The sequence below is a fragment of the Choloepus didactylus genome, chromosome 15, assembly GCF_015220235.1.
Source record: "Choloepus didactylus isolate mChoDid1 chromosome 15, mChoDid1.pri, whole genome shotgun sequence".
Classification (NCBI taxonomy): Eukaryota; Metazoa; Chordata; class Mammalia; order Pilosa; family Megalonychidae; genus Choloepus; species Choloepus didactylus.
In genome coordinates this window covers 36,093,335-36,113,985 of record NC_051321.1, presented here as the reverse complement: position 1 = coordinate 36,113,985, position 20,651 = coordinate 36,093,335, and the positions used below count along the sequence as shown (strand labels likewise).

General features: G+C 48.9%; 2 protein-coding genes across 3 annotated transcripts; both read left to right on the top strand.

Moving 5' to 3' along the window:
- Nucleotides 1-265: 265 nt before the first annotated feature.
- Nucleotides 266-19,234, top strand: HOGA1 (4-hydroxy-2-oxoglutarate aldolase 1). Of its 2 annotated transcripts, none has more exons than XM_037803680.1 (7): nt 266-837; nt 11,627-11,755; nt 11,935-12,062; nt 12,500-12,634; nt 12,897-12,993; nt 14,618-14,751; nt 18,254-19,234. In XM_037803680.1, the coding sequence occupies exons 1-7, from the start codon at nt 627-629 to the stop codon at nt 18,416-18,418; spliced, it is 999 nt and encodes a 332-aa protein (XP_037659608.1). In that variant the 5' UTR covers nt 266-626; the 3' UTR covers nt 18,419-19,234. The 2 variants fall into 2 exon arrangements, with proteins under 2 accessions (XP_037659608.1, XP_037659609.1); XM_037803681.1 differs by having other exon boundaries at nt 330-837; nt 18,269-19,234.
- C15H10orf62 (chromosome 15 C10orf62 homolog) lies at nt 4,121-6,044 on the top strand. The gene has a single exon (XM_037803679.1). The coding sequence runs from the start codon at nt 4,172-4,174 to the stop codon at nt 5,258-5,260; it is 1,089 nt and encodes a 362-aa protein (XP_037659607.1). The 5' UTR covers nt 4,121-4,171; the 3' UTR covers nt 5,261-6,044.
- Nucleotides 19,235-20,651: the final 1,417 nt, after the last annotated feature.

Below are 20,651 nucleotides of genomic sequence, written 5' to 3'. Positions count from 1 at the left end.
TCCCCATTGTGGTCTCTTCTCCCTGCACCTTCCCTGCCACCCCGTTTTTCCCACCCCTTCCCAATACCCCATGGCCAGGCGTGGCCACGGCACGGATCAGCTTTGCGATGCACTCGGCCTGTGCGCCGTCCCCGAGACTGCTATCCTGTGGGGCTGTGTGTGGCCAGCGCGGGCCTGTCACGTGGCGACCTTGACAGGAGGAGCCGGGCGGGGGAAGAGGGGCAGCTCGCGGCCCAGCCGCGCCACGCCTCCCGCAGGGCAGGGCCGGCTCAGCCGATCGCGCCGCCGGCTGCGGCTGCGCAGGCGCCAAGTGGATCCCAGCGGGCTCCCGGCTGTGGGGCTGGAACTTGTGGGAGGAGAGGCTGCAGTCCAGTCTGGCCAGAGGGACACTGGTTGTGGCATTTCTCCAGCTGCTCCCCAGAAAAAGGGAGGGAGGAGCCTCTGGGGCCTACAGGCCTGGCCACTGACCCTCGGAGTGCCCAGCCCCGGCTTACCCTTGTGCCCACAAGTCAAGGGGCTGCAAATCTTTAACCATTCACGTTGCTCATTAACCGGGAGGTAGGTAGGAGTCCAGACTCAGCCTCACTCGGGGGCAGAGAGCAGCTGGGCCTCAGGCTCCTGCAGAGATGCTGGCCCCCCGAGTCTGGTCATCGTTGAGGCGGGGGCTGAGCAGGGCCTTGTCCAAGAACATAGGGGGTTGGGCCTCAGGGGAGGGAAGGAAGGTGGACATCGCCGGCATCTACCCCCCTGTGACCACCCCCTTCACGGCTACCAAAGAGGTGGACTATAGGAAACTGGAGGAGAACCTGCACAAACTGGGTACCTTCCCCTTCAGAGGTAAGCTGGGCCTATCCACTGTGGGGATTGGGAGATGTTAATGACCCCATTCTCCTTAGCCAGAGACCATGGGAAGGTGCACAGGCTCTGTCAAGCTGCACAGGGCTTGTCAAGTACCCTGGGGTTATTTTATTATAGGAGAGGAACAGGGGACACTGGTCTGGAGTCAGGAGATGGGTGGGAAGCTGCCTGCTGGCCTGCAACCTACCTTGGGCTAAACCTCACCTGCCTCAGTTTCCCCAGCTGTAAACTGCTAAAGTGATTTCTTAGCTCTCAGCATTATTGTGGGGATCAAACTAGATAAGGGGTGTGACAGTCCTTGTCAACCAAGTACTCCTTCTTATCTTCACTTCCCTCAGAGCTCTTTTCAGACATATTCTCTGAGCAAAGCTTCCTTTGGCAGAATTCTCCCTGTTCTACTCCTTCACTGTTTCTGTCTCAACTTGTTTCCTCCTCTCTGAGATCAAGGGCCAGGTCATATTTGTGACACCTAACACCCAACACAGCCAGGAACACAATCAAAGAAGGTGGAAGAATTGGCAAATTCTACCCATTCTGCCTGCCACCCCCAACCATCACCTATGACAGTCCTGGGAGCTAGTACTCTCCATAACCCCATTTGACAGATGAGAATCTGAGGCTTCAGAATAACACAGTCACTTGCCCGAGATCACTCAGCTAATACTTGCTGAGCTGGGATTTGAACCCAGCTGGGATTTTTGTGATGCATGCTGTTTTACCCCATTTCACTGATTCCTCTGCACTGCACTGAACTGCTAGACCAGAATATGGGGACCCATCAGTAAACAGAGTCTGGTCAGCACCAGTTTTGGGAATGGAGTGGCTCAGACCACAGCAGTACAGTATAGCAGATAGGAATTTGCACTCCACATTCAAAACACAACTCTGCCACTGACTTAGCTGTGGGATAATCTGTCTAAACCTCAGTTTCCCTACCTGACAAATGGAAATAATCATGCCCATTTCATAGGATGGTTGGGAGAAAAAAAATGAGAGCATGCAAGTGGAAGGCATGCAGTAAAGTACAACGAGTGATATACATTAGAAGGTATTAACTCCAATGAGAATAATTATTAAAATGACAGTGTGATTGCACACTGTGGGCAAAGCTGCTGTGTGACAGTGATCACTGTCCTGAATGAGACACTGTTCCTATCTCACGGTGAGGGGATGTGACCTTCCCTAAGGGTCAGTGAAGGCCCTGTGGACACCCACACTGAGCAAGGTCACAAACTCTAAACAAATTTCTGCTGGGACTCAGCTCATGGGGGCCTGAAAGTTTGAGCTGAGAACTGGTTGTCTTGAAGCAGAGTGAGAAGCTGCTGTGAGCTTCAAAGAGGAGAGTAGACTCTGGCTCAGCTTCAAGGACACCCTGGCATGGGGAGTTGGTGGGTGGACTTTGCATCTGTTGTCTGCAATCCACAGAGACCCTCAGGCTCTTCTCTGGGCCCTCCTTTCCTCTCACCCTCTCACTGCTGCAGAGGGCGTGGGGGTGCCCCAGGAGCACTGGGGTGAGGCCATGGGGCACACGTCTCCCGTGCAACCTGTGCTGGTGTCTGCTCTCACTTGCTCACTCTCTCCCACATACTGGGAAGGCAGGGGGCTGTAGTAGAAAGAGCCCAACATCTGGGTAAGAATTCTGGTTCTGCCAGTTATGATGACATTGGAGAAATCACTTAATTTCCTTAACCCAATTTCCTCATTTTAAAATGGGGACTGAGCCTTCAGGCTTCTGGCCAAAGGGTTCAATTTACTTGTTCCAAGAAGCTCAAACCTGGGTCATAGCACAGAGAACATAAAGCCTTAGAGTCCTGTTCGTGCTCTCGGGACACAGCCAGAATGCTCAGGAAGGGAGTAACAAACAACGTGAGCTCTAAAATTTCTATTTCTCTTGTCCGTATCCTGGCCCCTGGGGTAGGCTTTGCAACTCCGTGGACTCAAGGGTCAGAGGAGGGAACCATTGCCTATCACGTGGCAGGGGCCACCAACAACAAGCTAAGGTCCTCAAAAGAGGTGGCGGAAACCTGCCCTTAATGAATTAGTGAACACTCAAGGGATTTTTCTGGAAAGCATTGCCTGAAACGGTAGTTCTTTTTAAAAAAATAATAATAAAGAATATTCTTTCTAAATACAAATTATAAGCAGAGATTCGAGGGAGGAATTATTACAGGAGGGCCATTTGGCCCTGAACTCATACCCATAAACAAGCTCAGAGATGGACTTTGAATTGTTATTTCCAGTGAGGTTAGTGGACAACCATAGAGTTACTCCAGGAGGACGAGGAAAGTGATGTTTCCCCTAAAACTTTAAACTTGTATCATGTTATCTCAGCATGTAGAGTACACTATGGTATTTTGAGATAAGATCTAGCTGTCTTTGTGTATATTAAGGTTATTACTTTGTTAAATAAAATATTTTGTTTCCATCCTGGAATGGCCCCAGGGATCTGGGACCTGGTGAAGTCTCCTGTCTTATCTGCTCTGCCTTCTCAGCCGTATTTTTCTCCCCGTACTTGTGACCTCGTTTTATTACAGAATGAGCTCCTTCCTGGGTCCCTTTTCCTCCTGGACCCTATAAAGTGGCTGGATGCTACGAGTGAGAGTGGAATGTACTGAGCCAGAAGCAGGGGTGGGTCCCAGATCGGGGGAGTCACTGCTCAGGCAGCCAGGAATAGATGCCAGCCCAGCCAAGGGGGTCCTTCTGCCATGGCCAGCCTGCCTCAACTGTCTCTGCCCCCTGGGGCCACAGGATAGGCAAGGGGAGAAACCAAAGACTGGAAGGAAGAATTGCAGAATGGGTCACAAGCAGAAGGCAGAAAGGACTTAGTTTGCCAGGCTGCTATGACAAATATCACACAATGGTTTGGTTTAAACAACAGGAATTTATTGGCTCACAGTTTTGAGGCCAGAAGAGGTCCAAAATCAAGATATTGGCAATGCTTGCTTTCTCCCTGAAGACTGTAGTGTTCTGGTGCTGGCTGCCAGCTGTCTTTGGGGTTCCTTGGCTTGTATTGCTGCCTCCCATCACAGGGTGATGTTTTCCCTCCTTTGTGGCTTTTGTGACTTCCAAGTTCTCATCATAAGACCCACCTTCATTCAGTTGGGCCACTTCTTAACTAAAAATGACTTCTTTGAGAGATCCTATTTACAATGGGTTCATACCCTTAGGAATGCAGATGAAGAATAAGACATGTCTAATTTGGGGTTCATAATTCAGTCTACCATGGTGCCCTTCCGCTGACCTTGGGGACAACTGTCAGGGTGGGAGACAGGACCCAGGCCTCAGGCACTACCTGCCAGACTGGACATGAGGGATGCTGTGGCCTTGCCCCACCCCCACTGCTTTCCTCACAATGGAGCTCATTGCTGAAGTGGGAGGGGCTCCCAGGGAGGGGGCAGCAGGGGGTCTGCCTGCCAGACACCCTAGGGGAGCCTACCCTTACAAGCATGAGCCATCCCATCCTGGCTCCCCTACTCCCAGTGTGCTCTTAATTCTGCCTGCCTGGCGTTGGGTCCTGGAGACTTTCCTGGAGCTAGTCCAGCAACCATCATGCAAGGTGGTGCTGGTGGCTGCCTTCTTGCTAGGAGGTGGAAGCCTCATGCTGTGGATTCAGAGGAAGAAGAGAAGGAAGTCAGTTACTGAGTGTGTAGACAGGTTTTACTCAGCAGAATCCTGCAAACCAAAGAATGAGGACTGGATCAAATCTCACTTTAGCCGCCTTTCTGAAGAGAAGCTGGCAGTTAACAACAGTCCCACTGACAATGCCCCAGTTGACAGTGGGAATGGAGAGGCAAGCACCACGATTCACGTGGAGACCTTCACCACGAGGCACAGAGGAGGAGGCACAGCTCTTCACCAGGAATCCTTCACCAGCAGGCAGAGGACGTCTGGGTCCTCAGTGATCAAAGAGACCCACAAGGAGTCAGGGAAATCCTCCTCCACAGATGAGGCCACCTGGGCTGCGGTGGCTGCCTGCACCAAGGAGATCGACAGCAAGGGGCGGCAGCTGGCTAACTCCAGGCTGCAGCGTGCCACGGCGTACCAGCAGTCGGGCCACGTGGAGACCAAAGACATCAACCAGGAGGAGCTGAAGGCTCTTGAAGAGGTGGAGATGAAACTGAAAGGGAGCTTCCTTGCCAAGAGGGAAAATACCACAGCTGGTGCCAACCACACCCACACTTTCCAGGGCCATGGTCATCACAATCACCAGGGCCATCAGAGCCAACAGGGCCACCCAGGCCACCCGACCCACCAGGGCCACCCAACCCACCAGGGCCATCCAGGCCACCCGACCCACCCGACCCACCAGGGCCATCCTGGTCATCTGATCCACCAGAGCCACCAGAGCCACAGCCTGCCCAACCGCAGCCACCAGATCTGCGACCCCTTTGAAACCACCTAACCGTGGATGAAGACACCCCTTCCCCCAGCAGGGCTGGCACAGATTCACAGGCCTGTTTTCTCTCCTACGGGGCAACCTACGTGGCCCAGGGTGAGATGCTGCTGCCCAAATCCTCACTTCCTCAGGTCCCCACAGGGGTCACGGGCCCCTTAGACTCCATAAATAGGGTCTGCCACAGAGGATGGCCCTAATGGAGGGAGAGCTGGGAGGAAGTGAAGCAGCTGAAACAGACTCTGAGGCTCCTGAAGTCCCATGGTGAGAAGACAGACAAGGCAGATCCCAGGAGCAGCGAGAGCCCCACACTGATGCCAAATGCCTGGAACTGAGCCAATAAAAAGCCTTGTGTACCCTCACCCTGAGTCGGGGGTCTCTGTGGCCAACATAAGTTCTGGGAGGGATGAGGAAAGAAGGCTCCTTCTCCAGCAGTCCTTGGTGGGATAGGATATCTCAGCACCCCCCCACCTGCCATTGCTAAGGAAGGGGAAAGCAGTCAGGTGTTGGGTGTGTGGGCGGAAACGGGCTTTTGGAAGAGGGTAAGCTGGTGGAGTGTCCCCTGTCCTCTTGGTGCCCTCCTCACCCTATTTCTCCTCAAGGCACACGGTGTCCCACAGTGCAGTTCTCTCTGCCTGCCCCACCTTCTTCCCATGGGGATCCCATCGCCCATTGGGATGCATGTTGGCATCTCCCCACCACCGACCCCATGGCTTTGTGTCAGTGTAATCTCTTCTTGTTTCTGTAGATACTGTCCTGGCTGTGGCTGCTGCTACTGGTAATGCTAGTACTATCTCCAGCGCCCTCTTCTTGAGTTTTTATTGTATGCCATGCTTTTTGATAAATGTTGAGTCACCGCCCCATGAAGGAGGTATTACGTTATCTCCCTTTTGCAGAGGAGGAATCTGAGGTTCAGAGAACTAATTCACCCAAGATGGCGGAGCTAGGACGCGATGTTGCTGGGATTGGATCCCCATTGTGCTTGACCGCAAAGCCCATTCCCCTAATCCCTGCTCTGTACTGCCTCCTGGTCCTCTTCCCGCCATGCCCAGGTGGGTCAGCCTCCCTCATCCTTATCCCTGACTTCTTCCCTGATGTCCTGACGTGGTCTCTGCCCTCATGCAAGCCTGGCACTCTCCCTGGAACCCAAGAAGCCATTTCTGGGACAAGAGGTGATCCCCAGTCAGGCAGTTAAAGTGAGACAGATGCCTCTCTGTGAAATTTAAGAGAAGTCAGCTATAAAACACTGTCTAACCCCAGGTGATTCCTTTACATAGAAATTTCTTACCATTGGGGTCTATTTTGATTTACCAATGGTTCCCAATCTGTGGACCTCAAACTCCAGCAAGAAGGAAGCAAGGAGAGGAGGTGCCCAGAATTACTGCAGAGGATGGAAAATCCATATTCATCCTAAATGTCATCAGTTGATTTTATGGAGCAGAGTTTGGAGTATTTAATTTTTTTGACATTACTAATAGGTAACTTTATATATATTCTGATAAATATATATATATGGATTTTTATATCTAAATATTTCATAATAAAAATTTTAATTGGAAAAAAAGTAGGGCCACATACTGGAAAATGTTGGAGACTGCTCAATTAGACAAAAAGCAAGAGAATAGAGAGGGTTAGCTTCTGAAAGTGATTGTTAAAATGTATGCTCATGTCTGGAAGACCTTAAACCCCTTATTAAAGCTTATTACATGAAACGTCAGTTTAGCTAACTACCAGGTTGGGATCTTGACTTAAAAAAAATTTTTTTAAACTGGTAAAATTCAAATAAAGTCTTTAGTTAATGGTATTATACCAGTGTTAATTTTCTAGTTCTTGATAATAGTACTACAGATATGTAGAACATTTTCATTGGGGGAGACTGGGAAAGAGGTGTATTGAACTGTTTTGTGTTTTTTTTTCTTTTTTTTTTTTTTTGCAACTTTCTGTAAGTACAAAAGTAGTTTAAAATGGAAAATTAAAGTTTTTAGGCATTTAGTTATGACCGCATGTCAAAGTTTTATTACAGTGACACTGCAAGGAAAATGGTCTTTAGTCAGCCAATTCCAAGTTACACTCTTGGTAAGGAGACTGGTTAGACTAGATACAGAGTGGTTAACAGCTACTAGATGCCTGAGAATCATCTGGGCGAGTGGCTGGTTGCCCAGAATAAAGTTTAATTCCATTAAAGTTTACCAGGAACTCACCTAAGAATTTTATCAGGAATGCTCATTTCTTCCCAGAGAGTGTTTATGGATTACATCACCCAAAAGGATTCTGCCCCAGACCAGGTTTGGTACAATTTTTCTTTTACACAACAGATTGTCAACACAAGCCTCAGCAGGCACCATGCTTGGTGTCATGGAGGAGGCCAAAAGGAGGAGGGCACCATCCCTGACCTTGGTGACTTTAGGCAAAGTAAGATAAGCACTGTACAAGGAGAGCAAAGGGCTGTGGAACCAAGGATGAGGGGAACTGGGGAAAGGCTCTGTGGTCTGGTGTTCCAGGCAGAGGGGAACAGCATGAGCAAAGGAGTAGAGGCAGGAAAGTGCTGGGCTGATTGAGAAGGAACGAGAGACAGGCAAGGGATGGGAGAGGAGGACAGAAGAACAGCCCTGAAGCTGAGAGCCAGGGAGGACTTTGGAGACCATTTGGTCCAATTCTCTCATTTTACAGCAGAGACCAGATTGGGAACTCCTGTCTGATCCCACAGGTAGGGGTGGGGGGCATTGAAGGGTTCTGCAGACCTGTGTGCATTTGAGTAGGCAACAAGGAAGGACAAGGAACAGGGAAGGGACATTCAGAGGAGATGTGTCCGGTGGAGGGATCCCAGGAAGACTTCCCAGAGGAGGTGGCAATGATGATGGACCAAGAGGGCATTGTGGTTATTGGGGATACTCCTGTGTAAGAGACACTGTGATTCGTTTTGGTCACAGTAAGTTGCCATGTTGCTTGTGTATCCCCAGCCCCAAACACCCACTCCCCTTTCCAGGCCACTCTGACTCCCCAGAGCAGCCAGGATAACCACAGGTCAGAGGAGAGCAGCTTCTGAAATGAGAATGAACCTCTGTTGCCTTACAGCTGGAAGGGGCCCGAGAGGTCCCTGAGGGCAATGCCAGTCATCGTAGTCCTCCTTGAAGTGAAAGCTTCCACCCTCCTGAATCCATACTAACTCCAGCTCCCACTGAGGGCCAAGTTCCAGTCTAAGTGCTTTACAAAGAGTATCTCAGTTAAACCTCATAGCTGCTCTGTGAGGGAGGTACAAATATAATCCTGTTTTCACTTGAGGAAGCTGAGGTTTGGTTAAGCTGTTTGCCCAGGTTCTCATAGCTGGTGAGGGCCACACTGAGACTTAAATCCCGTCTTTGCCGACTTCGGAGCTGTGCCCGGATCGTTCTGCCACACTGCTTCCCAGTTTCTATGCAACTCACTTTCCTCAATCCCTTGCCCACTAGGACCCTGGTCTTTTCCTCTCCTCTACACCCCCTTTCAACACTACAGCAGGCATAACAGGCCTGACACTGGACATCCAGCCAGGAAGAAGAAGGAGGTTCTTTGCAGTATCAGTTCACAGATTTCAAAACACTTTGATGTACATTTTCTTATTTGTGAGCCTTTCAAACAGCCCTGTTAAGGGAGGCTTGGAAATGATTTCATTGCCATTCCACAGAAGAAGAAACAGATTCAGAGTTGTGACACAACTTGCAAAACAGCCACACACCCCACGCTTCCCTCTTGCCCTGTCTGGCACTCCTTCCTTCTTCGGAGTCAGGTGTGGGTCAGATGCTTCTTAAACAAGACAAGCCAGAGACCCAGGCATGAGGAGCCTGAGCCCAGGGCCTGCTTCTGCCTCCCAGGATGCAATACCCAGCAGTTCTGTTCTTTAGGCCGGGTGTTCCAAACCTATTCACCATGGGGGTCAGGGGCCTCTGGAATGGATCACCAGGGTGGAGATGGTCTTGGGAGTGAATGACGGTGGCTGAAGAAGTGACTGTGGCAAGAACCAGCCCCAGTGCCCTTTAAGGAGAGGTGGGAGGCAGGATGGGGAGGAAGATGTCCTTGGCATTTGACTAGAGCCTTGTTTCTAAAGCCTCAGTCAGAGGGTATGGGCCTGATAATGGCTGGACTGGAGCCCTCGTCCAGGGCTGGTTGCTTTGCAAACAGGTGGAACCTACTGGAAAAGCACAGGGGCCGAATGTAGCAAGACATAAAGAGTTTCCTACCTAAACTGACAGCAAGGGGAGGCGGGGGGAAGCTAACTATCCAGTGAGAGGTATTCTGGCAAGCCATTCTGTGGAATCTCATGGTCTGGAAAAAGGTTTGTGGTGAAAAGTTGAGTCTGCATCACATTGTGTCCCCTTAAGGATGACTCACGGGAACAATTTCTCTTGGTCCCAGTGCCAAGAAACTCTATGCTTCCCCGGGGCAGCTGCCTTGCTTTCATTTTTTGGATTCTACATATCTGTTAGCTGACCGTGTTTCCTTTTTAGCTTTGACTATCGGGAAGCTCCAAATCAAATTTATGGTCCAGCTCTCCCAGCTGTATACCATCATTGCTCTTGACTTTATTTTCTTTCCTTTCTCCTAAATATCCTTCTATTTATTGAAAATTCTGTTGCATTATATGCTGTATTTGTAAATTGTTTTGGAATAGAATAGGGTGGCAGGGGAGTGAATCTCCCTGGCAACGTGGAATATGACTCCTGGGGAGGAATGTAGAGCCAGCATCGTGGGACGGAGAACATCTTCTTGACCAAAAGGGGGATGTGAAAGGAAATGAAATAAGCTTCAGTGGCAGAGAGATTCCAAAAGGAGCCGAGAGGTCACTCTGGTGGGCGCTCTTATGCACAATTTAGACGACCCTTTTTAGGTTCTAAAGAATTGGGGTAGCTGGTGGTAGATACCTGAAACTATCAAACTACAACCCAGAACCCATGAATCTCGAAGACAATTGTATAAAAATGTAGCTTATGAGGGGTGACAATGGGATTGGGAAAGCCATAAGGACCACACTCCACTTTGCCTAGTTTATGAACGGATGAGTAGAAAAATAGGGGAAGGAAACAAACAGATAGACAAAGGTACCCAGTGTTCTTTTTTACTTCAATTGCTCTTTTTCACTTTAATTATTATTCTTGTTGTTTTTGGGTGTGTGCTAAGGAAGGTGTCAGGGATTGATTTAGGTGATGAATGTACAACTATGTAATGGTACTGTGAACAATCAAATGTACGATTCATTTTGTATGACTGCGTGGTATGTGAATATATCTCAATAAAATGAAGATTAAAAAAAAGAATAGGGTGGGGAGGAGAAAAAAGAGGAAAAACAAAGTTAAATGAAAAAAGCGGAGAGGAAAATGATTCTACTTACAGTCCCTTGATAATCAGCTGAACAGCCACAATCCTCTGTGCGCTCATGGTTATAAATGGTTGACACCTGTAACCAGAACATCTTAGAAACCTCTCAAATGATTGCTAAAACAGGAAAGCACAAAATAAAACAACAAGCGATCACTTTTCACCCAGCAAATTGGCAAAAACAGTTCTGACAACACAAAGTGTTGGCACAAATGAACTTCTAACAGACTCCTCTGTGCTGTGATGGGGTGTAAACTATTTTGTTAGAAATTTAACACATGTGAAGATGCACATACATAGGACTCAGCAGATTTATTCCTAAGTATCTTAACTCTAGAGAAACTCTTGCATACGTGGCTCAGGAGACTTTAAAGAAATTGTTTCAACTTTGTAATAGCAAAAAGAAAGAAACATTCTGAATGTCTTCAACAGGAAAATGAAAAATAAATTGTGACTTGACCATACATTAGAATACTATGCAGCAATTAAAATGAATGAAGCAGAGCTAGGTGTATTGCTATGGACAAAGCTCAAAACATAATGTTGAGCGAAAACAACAAATCACAGAAGGTTATATAAGTTTGAACCCATATAAAGTTTAAAATTGCAAAAATCATATTCCGTCTTGTTTATGGGTCCATTTATATGTCCTAAGTGTATAAAGACATGAGTGGGAACCATAAACTCCACAGTCAGAAGAGAGAGAAGAGGAAGGCAATCAGGGGAGGGTGCTAGGGGTGCTGGGTACACAGATATGGATTATATTATTATCTATTCCTTTTAGTATGTCTAAAACATTTCACTAAAATAAAGGAAAATGCTTTGCAAACTCTTACTGCAACGGGGTAAAAAACATTCTCCCTGGACCTGGACAAAGATAGGAGGAAATGTGTAAAATCCTGGGTGTTCGGGAGGCAGGAACCTGGGGGGTGGGGAGGTGGGGGGTGGAGCACCAAGGTCCTGGTTGTTCCTAAGAGGCTGGGGGCGGGGTGTCAGCTGGCTGTGATGGGACTTGTGTTGCAGGCTTCGTGGTCCAGGGCTCCAACGGCGAGTTCCCCTTCCTGACCAGCAGTGAGCGCCTGGAGGTGGTGAGCCGCGTGCGCCAGGCCATGCCCAAGGACAAGCTGCTGCTGGCTGGCTCCGGCTGCGAGTGTGAGGCCACTCTGCCCTGGGCCCGGGGGGTGGCTGAGGGCGGGGGGTCAGGCTCCTTGGCCCTGGGGGTCGAGTCTACTTGTTCTGTCTGTTCTGAGATCCAGGGTCCTAGCCCATGCATCCTTTCTCCTGCTCTCGCCCTCCACGGCCCAATGGAAAGGTATGCTCTCCTCCTGCAGCCACTCAAGCCACGGTGGAGATGACGGTGAGCATGGCCCAGGTGGGGGCCGATGCTGCCATGGTGGTGACCCCTTGCTACTACCGTGGGAGAATGGGCAGCGCAGCCCTCATTCACCACTACACCAAGGTGGGTGTGAGGCCTGGGTCCAGGAGAGGCTGGATGCGGGGGAGACTTGGTCGGGGGCAGGTCTTATGGGTAGGGGAGAGCCCACTTCACGTGAATGGCAGTTGTAAGATGGGTGTTGAGCACCACTGTGGACCAGCTGTGTGACATTGGGCAACTTAACTAACCACTCTGTGCCACAGTTTCCTCCCCTCTCCCTCATTGGATTTTTGTGACGATTAAATAACATGATGAACATAAAGGGCTTAGAATTGTGCCTGGCATATAGAAAGCACTCAACAAATCTTGCCCATTATTATTGCTTACATTCAGGGTACATAGTGTCAGTGGCTTACAGTTAAGCAGTGGGCCTGTCCAGGCAGCCCTGCAGTTACCCAGGCCAGGACGCTGTTGGGGTGACCCTGGGCAGCTGCCCCGCCCCCTTTCTCTGTGCCCCTCAGGTTGCTGACCTCTCTCCAATCCCTGTGGTGCTGTACAGTGTCCCAGCCAACACGGGGCTGGACCTGCCGGTGGAGGCGGTGGTCACACTTTCCCAGCACCCGAATATTGTGGGCATCAAGGACAGCGGTGGTGACGTGAGTGGCATCAGCCCCTGGGCCAGAGCACCCCCTCCTCTGGGCCCCAGCACCTTTGCTCCCAACTTCAGGGCTGCTCTGGGAGCCGCATGGATCCTGGCTCCTGTTCAGGTTCTCTGTGTCCCATGTGCACTCCGGGCCTTGTCTGAACTTTTGGGCATCTCTCTGGGAATTGGGATCTCATACTATCACCCATCCTTCCTCGCTCCACGCTGGAGGCTGAGGCTCTGGGCCCAGCCCTCACACCCGTTTTCTGTTGCAGGTGACCAGGATCGGGCTGATTGTTCACAAGATCAGGAGGCAGGATTTCCAGGTGTTGGCGGGATCGGCTGGCTTCCTGCTGGCCAGCTATGCCTTGGGTAGGCTGCCCACTGCTCTCGGACTGTGATGTGTAACCAAGATCCACCCGGGGAGCTGCGGTCTGCTGGGAGCAACCAGGCAGGCAGGGGCTGGGTCTGCAGAGGGTCTGCTAGACCACCTGTTCTGAAACATCAGAACTCTGACCACACTGCTTGCCTTTTTGAATACTGGGTGGTTGTGAGTGGCCTTCTTGGGCGTGGTGTGGAAGGTGGTTGGTGGATGATCCCTGGCTTCCAGTAGGGATGCCTGCAGTTTCCTCTAAGTCTTGAGTTCCCTGCTTTAGGTGACAAATTCTCCAACCTCACCTTGGGTGAGGCCTTGGGCCCCTCCCCTGTAATCCAGGAGTCCATTTTCCTCTTTCCCTGATTCCAGGCCAGAATGAATGGTCAGACCCATGGGACTGGGCCAGGGGTTTTCAGCTGCCTAATCCAGTTCTGTTCCAGGCCAGAGTCCTAGGGATGTCAACATCAGACCACCTGCTCTTATCCTAGGGCTCAGGCTGCATTTGAGCCCTGGAGGATGGGGGTGGAAGAGGAAACATCTACTCCCTTCAGCTGAAGCCCCAGAGTAGAGTTTTGAGTTGCTTTTCCAGCGCTGCAGGGGACCACACTGGCTCCTGTTCTCTTTGGCCTTTGAAGACTTTGGCTTGTCATTTAGGCCCTTGCACACTTCCCTCTGCCATGCTGCAGTCTCTGAAGTGCAGGGGAATGGGAGGGGACCCCTTTCTGCCCCATTCCTGCGAGGGGGAGATGGAAAGAGCACAAGCTCTGGGGCTGGCAGATCTGAGGGGAATCCCAGCTTTGCCATTTATTCACTGAGCCTCTCTGGGCCGTGAGGATTATGGTGCATGTGGCCCAGGGACTGCCACAGTGCCTAGCACATAGTAGGAATTCAATAAATGGAGGCTGTATTACTTCATTCCATATCTCCAGCTCTTAGTCTCCCCAGACTTGAGGCCACCAAACTTGTGTCACTCATAACTAGCCTTAGAACGGCACAGGCTAGCAGAAGTGGCAGGGCCTTCTGAGATCACAGCCAACCCATTTGCATTGCCCAGATGAGAATAAAGAGGATCAGAGGAGGACTATGACTTGTCCAATTTCATGCAGCCAATGGGAGAAAATGCCTGGTCTCCTGAGTCTGTGTCCAGAGCTTCTTTCCACTTCCCCACCTCCACTCTCACTGCCATTCCAGTCTGAAGTCACTGGGGGGATAAGATTTCAGAAGAGCAAAGGCTTTCCATCCATTCCACCCCCTTTCCGGACTGATGAGTCAGGGGGCTATTGGAGGAATGCTGGAGGCGTCAACTGGCAGGCGGGACTCGACTCTGAAGGGGGTGATGGTGGGTTATACCGGGAAGGAACTGGCTCTGCTCCCTGCCCCTCACAGAATAGCTCAGCGCTGCACTCAGTGTGCAGCATTCTGTTTCAAATATGCAGCCAGCTTTTCTCTCTGGAAATCTGGACTCTATAGACTCACAGAGCTTGCCTTTGGCATGGCCAACCAGTGCCAGAGAAACCCAAATCCTATCTCTCCAGAATAAAGAGGTTCTGGGGGGCCAGGGTGTGGAATCCTCTATGAGGAGAGGCACTGGCTGATGTTCTGCATCTTCCTCTGGGGCAGGAGCCGTGGGGGGCGTGTGTGCCCTGGCCAATGTCCTGGGGGCTCAGGTATGCCAGCTGGAACGACTCTGCCTCACGGGGCAATGGGAAGATGCCCAGAAGCTGCAGCACCGACTCATTGAGCCAAACACTGCGGTGAGTTCCCAGCAGGTGGCAGCGGGGGAGGGGGCCCTGTGCCCTCATTGGAGCAGGAGCCAGGGCTGCAAGGGGCTCCCCACTCCATCCCTTCCCTTTCAGAAAGTCCTTTCAGAGAACATCACCCTGTGGGAACTCCTTGTGCCTTCCCAGAAAATCTTGACTTCAGACAATGTTGAGTCCTGTTGGTTCTCCAACTTAAGTGCGTATTAGAATTCATGTGGAGAGCCAGTTAAAACTTGAATCCTTTCGGTCTGGACAGGGGCCTAGCAATATGCATTGAAACGGGCGTGCTGGGTGATTGTGACATAAGGAATCCTGGAATATACTTAGAGATGCACTGTCTAGAGAGAGCAAACCGTGGACCTTTAAATCAGCTTTATAGGAGGCCAGATCCTGAAAAACAGAATGGGAGTAGCAGAGAGTGAGTTAGAAGCTGGAAGCCTACAGAACCCAGATTTTCCAGGAGTTTCTGTCTTCAAAGAGTCTGTTCAGCAACCAGACCACTGTGTTGCTCCTTTGGCCCTGAGGTCCCTAGTCTGTCTGTCTTCTTCCACCTTTCAGTCTTATGTTTTTTTGTTTGTTTTATATAATGTCCAAGGTAGTTGGACTTTTGGGGAGCAATAAAGACTAGTACATCTATTCCATCTTCCTGGAAGTGGAAGATCTAAGTAATCTTTTAAGTGATTACCCCCCTCCCCTCCTAATATTAAAGTAGTTGAAGAAAAATTGAAAAGTAGGTCTATTAAAATTCACAGCATTATTTTAAGTTTCCATATTTTATTCATATCAAAACAACTTATAGTTTTACCTTCCTGACTTTAATGGAAACAAAAGCATCAAAAATGTTTTTTCAAAATCTACTTCTAGAAAAAATGAAATAAAACATGCATATAAGGGCACACATTTTTACTTTTGCCTCAGGCTCTAATATGACTCGGCAATGACACCATCAGATTTTTAAATTTTGATGTTTTGTTCATCGTGGATTTTTTTGGCATTGATTTTTTTTTTTAATCTTCATTTTATTGAGATATATTCATATACCACGCAGTCATACAAAACAAATCGTACTTTCGATTGTTCACAGTACCATTACATAGTTGTACATTCATCACCCAAATCAATCCCTGACACCTTCATTAGCACACACACAAGAATAACAAGAATAATAATTAGAGTGAAAAAGAGCAATTGAAGTAAAAAAGAACACTGGGTACCTTTGTCTGTTTGTTTCCTTCCCCTATTTTTCTACTCATCCATCCATAAACTAGACAAAGTGGAGTGTGGTCCTTATGGCTTTCCCAATCCCCTTGTCACCCCTCATAAGCTACATTTTTATACAACTGTCTTCGAGATTCATGGGTTCTGGGTTGTAGTTTGATAGTTTCAGGTATCCACCACCAGCTACCCCAATTCTTTAGAACCTAAAAAGGGTTGTCTAAAGTGTGCGTAAGAGTGCCCACCAGAGTGACCTCTCAGCTCCTTTTGGATTCTCTCTGCCACTGAAGCTTATTTCATTTCCTTTCACATCCCCCTTTTGGTCAAGAAGATGTTCTCCGTCCCACCATTTGGCATTGATTTTGATTTTTTTAAAATGTTGCATATTATGAGTTTCTTGGCACTCCCTTAAATTTTGTGCTGAGTGAAGTGGCTCATTAGCCTCAACAGTAGTCCCTGCCCTAGTGCCAGGCACTGGGCCAGGCATTCTATGTGTGACAATACTTTGGGTGAAGTAGTGGGTGGGCTCTAGATCCCCCTCATAGCTTGTATCCATACCTCAAAGGGAGAGATTTACTCAGATTTAGGGAAAGGACAGCTGAGGAGGCATGTGTGAGTCTGGATGTGAAGGTTCTCCTCTGTAGGACACTCTATAGATAGGATGTAAGGACTGTAGAAATAAAGGCCTCTCGGCTGTCCTATTTGGTCAATATCCACAGGGATATTCCCAGAACCTTCCTATCACCAGGACAGGAAGAGGAGAGACTTTTAGGGCTCTTGGGGACTGATCTAATATTAGTTGTATTTTTCTCATCCGATGCTTGTTACATATCTGTAGGGTGGTTGTTATCAACTCATTTTATAGATGAAGCAGCTTGGGCTGTCCCTTGGTGAAAGAGAAGTCCTGGCTACATCCCAGCTCCCTGCGTGTCCTTCTGCCTTACCTTTCATTCTGTGCCCTCTCCTGTTCCAGCCCTGGGCACACACTCAGGAATGCCTGGAACACCTCTCTGCTGCCTGGGCTGTAGGCTCAGCCACCCCAAGAGCAGCTTGACATCACCATATTGCCCTGCCGTGGTCAAACACACTGTCCTTCCCCGGCCTTCCGACCCAGTCAGCCTCCTGCCCCTGACTAATCTAGGACTTTCCATGGTCTTTACCATCAAAGCATTTGACCCTTCTCAGAGTCTGAGAAGGGGGCAAATTAGGGATCTTCAGAAACCTATGGTAAGAGCAAACTTTTCTGTAGGCACCTCTTGCTTCCATCTCTCCTCCAGGTCTTTCCCACCCTACTCAGGCTTGGGGACTTGGGCGGATGGGAAAGGCCAGGTTATTAAGTATATCATGGCTGGGGTCGGTCCTGAGAGGAGGGTGGCTTACCACCCATTCCAAGAAGAAATTCCATGCCTGTTAAAGTCTACTGGCATCTAGTGGTGAATAGTTCTTAGTCATTCATCAATGGTTCCCAAACTTTTTGCCCTACAGTCTCTTTTATTATTTTTTTCTCTTCAAGAAGTGCATACTTCTGAGGTTTTACCTTCCCTCAAAATAAAACTTTTTAAAGTAATGATTGGTTTACAAGTTTTTAGGTAGTCAAAGATCCATCCGACACTTCCAATTAGCATGAAATAACCAGTTGCTTCACCAAAAGTAAAGAGATTTGAGGGCTCCTTTATTCTGCAAAAGTCCAGGCATGATTCTAAATGATGAAGAAGGCTTTATGGCCCCTAACATAATGGAAAAAACTGCAGAGACCTTGTTGACCAGCCCTCTCATTTTTGGACAAGGGAATTGCTTAGAGATTATAAATCAGTGGCATGAGATTACACAACAAAACTTCTTTGGGCAGCAATTCATTGTTTTCCTTGTGAGAAGCATTTAGAGTTGGGACAGGAAGGGGCTGAGGGTGGTGGGTGGGGGGTCCTGCTGCAGGGGGTGGGGAAATCAGGGCTCAGGATACAGACACTGGTGGCCTCGTGTCCAGACCCACAGCCTTGCTGCCCTCTCCTATCCCAGCTTGAGGCCTGAATGCCACTCTCCTCCCTAATGGATTCCATTTTTCTCCTAAAACCAAAGGAAGCACCTGCCTTCCTTTATTCTGTTCTCTGCAAATGACCTGCTTTCTTGTCCCTAAATTTGGATTCCCGGTCTACCCTGGGTGTCACAGATTTGATAGTCACTCTACAGGGGGAGGAGGATGGGTTCTCCAACTTTCTCACAGTGACTGCTGTCTAAGCCCCAGATATGTGTGTGCAGGAGATTCCCCAATCTCTTCTAACAGGCCCCTGCTTCTCAGGTGACCCGGCGATTCGGGGTCCCAGGGCTGAAGAAGACCATGGACTGGTTTGGCTACTACGGAGGCCCCTGCCGGGCCCCGTTGCAGGAGCTGAGCCCAGCCGAGGAGGAGGCACTGCGCATGGATTTCACCAGCAACGGCTGGCTCTGAGAACCAGGAGGGCCGAGCCCAGCCTGAGCCCGTCTCAGCCACCTGCCTTGCACCTGCAGCCTGAAGAGCAGCATTGGGGAACCAGGGGCTAGAGGCTCCTTTCCCCATTCCAGCCCCCCAGGTAGCCTCTCATCGGGCACTGCTGCTCACATCTCCCATTCTCACAGTTTGTGACCTCTCACGTTTGTATCTTAAACTCCGTGTCTCTAGAGATCCTCGGTCTGAGGAGAAACCATTTCTTCCTGTGGATGCTTTCCTGACCCCCAAGATCCATGAAGCAAGAGCCAGATGGGAAGGGTAGGCTGGCAATCGGGCATAGGAAGGAAGTTTGTGTTGCTGGAGGAAAGACAACTCATAAACTTGAGGTTATAAACCTGAGACTAGCACAATGCAGCTGGAAGCCAGGGCTACTCCTCAGAACGTAAATTCTGACTTCAGCCAGGGGCAGTGATAGGTTAGGAAACCTGATCGGGAAAGTGCCATTGGTCTTTGAAAGGCCCCCACACTGCATTCCGGTCACACTGCCCTTTCTTAAATCTGTTTTCATTCATCTCTTGTCCTTGTCTTTAGCCTTGGAGCCCAGCCATGTAAAAGCTAGGAGTGCACTAAGACAGCCCAGTGGCTCTCCAGAATTGCTAAATAATGACACCTGGTGGATAAATGTTACCTTCTGGAAGACGATTCTAGTGAGCCCAGGTCTGAAACACTCGGGAGGGGACTTGTCCCGAGACAGGACGATCCTCTTGCCTATAGGCACTCTGCTTTTATTGTTGAAAACAATCACTTGGTTACTGCAATAAAGTTTAATAAGTAAAACCAGTGAGGCTGTGTACAGATCGATACTCCACTGCTGTGCAGATCTCAGGGCCTGCCCCTCCAGGTTTCCTGCCCAGATGTCAAGAACCTTCCTAGAAGCAATTCAGCTCTTGCTGTCTGCTTTTTCCCAGCTCTGAGAAAGGAAGTCAAAAAATACAGAGGAGATACAGCATTCAATTAGTGGCAGCCTAGGGAAAGGCTTACTGAAGTTTTGAAAGGAAAAGTAAGAAGCAAAAAGGTTCAATTGATTTAGAAACTCTTAGCACCTTAAGCAAAAAGACCACTTCCTTGAAAAGGTTTAACTCTTTTCAGTGATAATATCTGACTAGTGACAGAAAAACTGAGATGAATTTTTTAAAAAATTACTCTGGTTAAAAAAAGTTTCAGAGGAGGTAAATAGATCCTTGCTTAGGCGGGTTAGAGGAGAGAATCTGAGTTATCAGTCTTCACATGCAGCTGGGCATCTGGATGGCACTGAAGCTTGGGCTTAGCACCTGGGCTTTTCTCCCAGGCAGCTCCTGGAGGCCGTGGGCTCAGAGGAGAATCAGGATGGAGACAGAGGCAACAAGTTAGGGTTAGGGAGGCAGGCCAGGAGAGTGACTAAGAGCTGTTTCTGGGCTTAAACAGGCCTGTTTAAGTTCTTGGATCTGCCCCTTAGGACCTTGGAGAAATTATAAACCATCTCCATTATTCATGGATTCTGTGTTTAAATCCACTAAAATTTATTTGGATCCGCCAAAATCAATGCTCCCTGCACTTTTGTGGTCATTCATGGACATGGGCAGAGCAGCAAAACTTCCCAGCTGAGGTCAAACAAGGTGATGTTCTGCCTTCTCTCATCTCTCATATTGTAAATAAGTATCCTCTCCGTGGTATATTTAATGCCATGGTTTTTGCGTTTTGGTTGGTAATTTTGCTGTTTAAAATGGCCCCAAGTGTAGTACTGAAGTGTCGTCTAATTTTCCTAAGTGCAAGAAGGCTGTGCTGTGCCTTTTGGAGAAAGTATTTTAGATACACTTTGTTCAGGGATGAGTTATACGAGTTATAGTGCTGTTGGTTGAGTTCAAGGTTCATGAATCAACAATATATACTAAATAAGGTGTCTTTAAACAGAAACACACATAATACAAGGGTATATATTGATTGTTGGATGAAAATGTGACCAGAGAGAGGCTCACAGGAGCCTAACCCTTTATTTCCCCTAGGAACAATTGTTCAGTATTTGCTGATTCTTGGTGACTGTATAGACCATAACTACCGTGCATGATGAGATCTGATTATACTTAAGTTCCCTGAGCCTTGTCTGTAATAAGAGAATAATAGCACCTTCTTCACAGGGCTGTGGTGAGGACTGAATAAGAGCATGTGTATAAAAGGGTTAACAGGGCAGGTTAGCTGATATGGGGAAGTATTACTC

Bases quoted from the DNA above. Each gene is read 5' to 3' on its own strand.
- HOGA1 (XM_037803680.1), top strand. From the start codon at position 627: ATGCTGGCCCCCCGAGTCTGGTCATCGTTGAGGCGGGGGCTGAGCAGG. The intron at 11,756-11,934 runs GTGAGGCCACTC...CTCCTCCTGCAG, and splicing joins GGCTGGCTCCGGCTGCGAGT to CCACTCAAGCCACGGTGGAG. The intron at 12,994-14,617 runs GTAGGCTGCCCA...CCTCTGGGGCAG, and splicing joins GCTGGCCAGCTATGCCTTGG to GAGCCGTGGGGGGCGTGTGT.
- C15H10orf62 (XM_037803679.1), top strand. From the start codon at position 4,172: ATGCTGTGGCCTTGCCCCACCCCCACTGCTTTCCTCACAATGGAGCTC.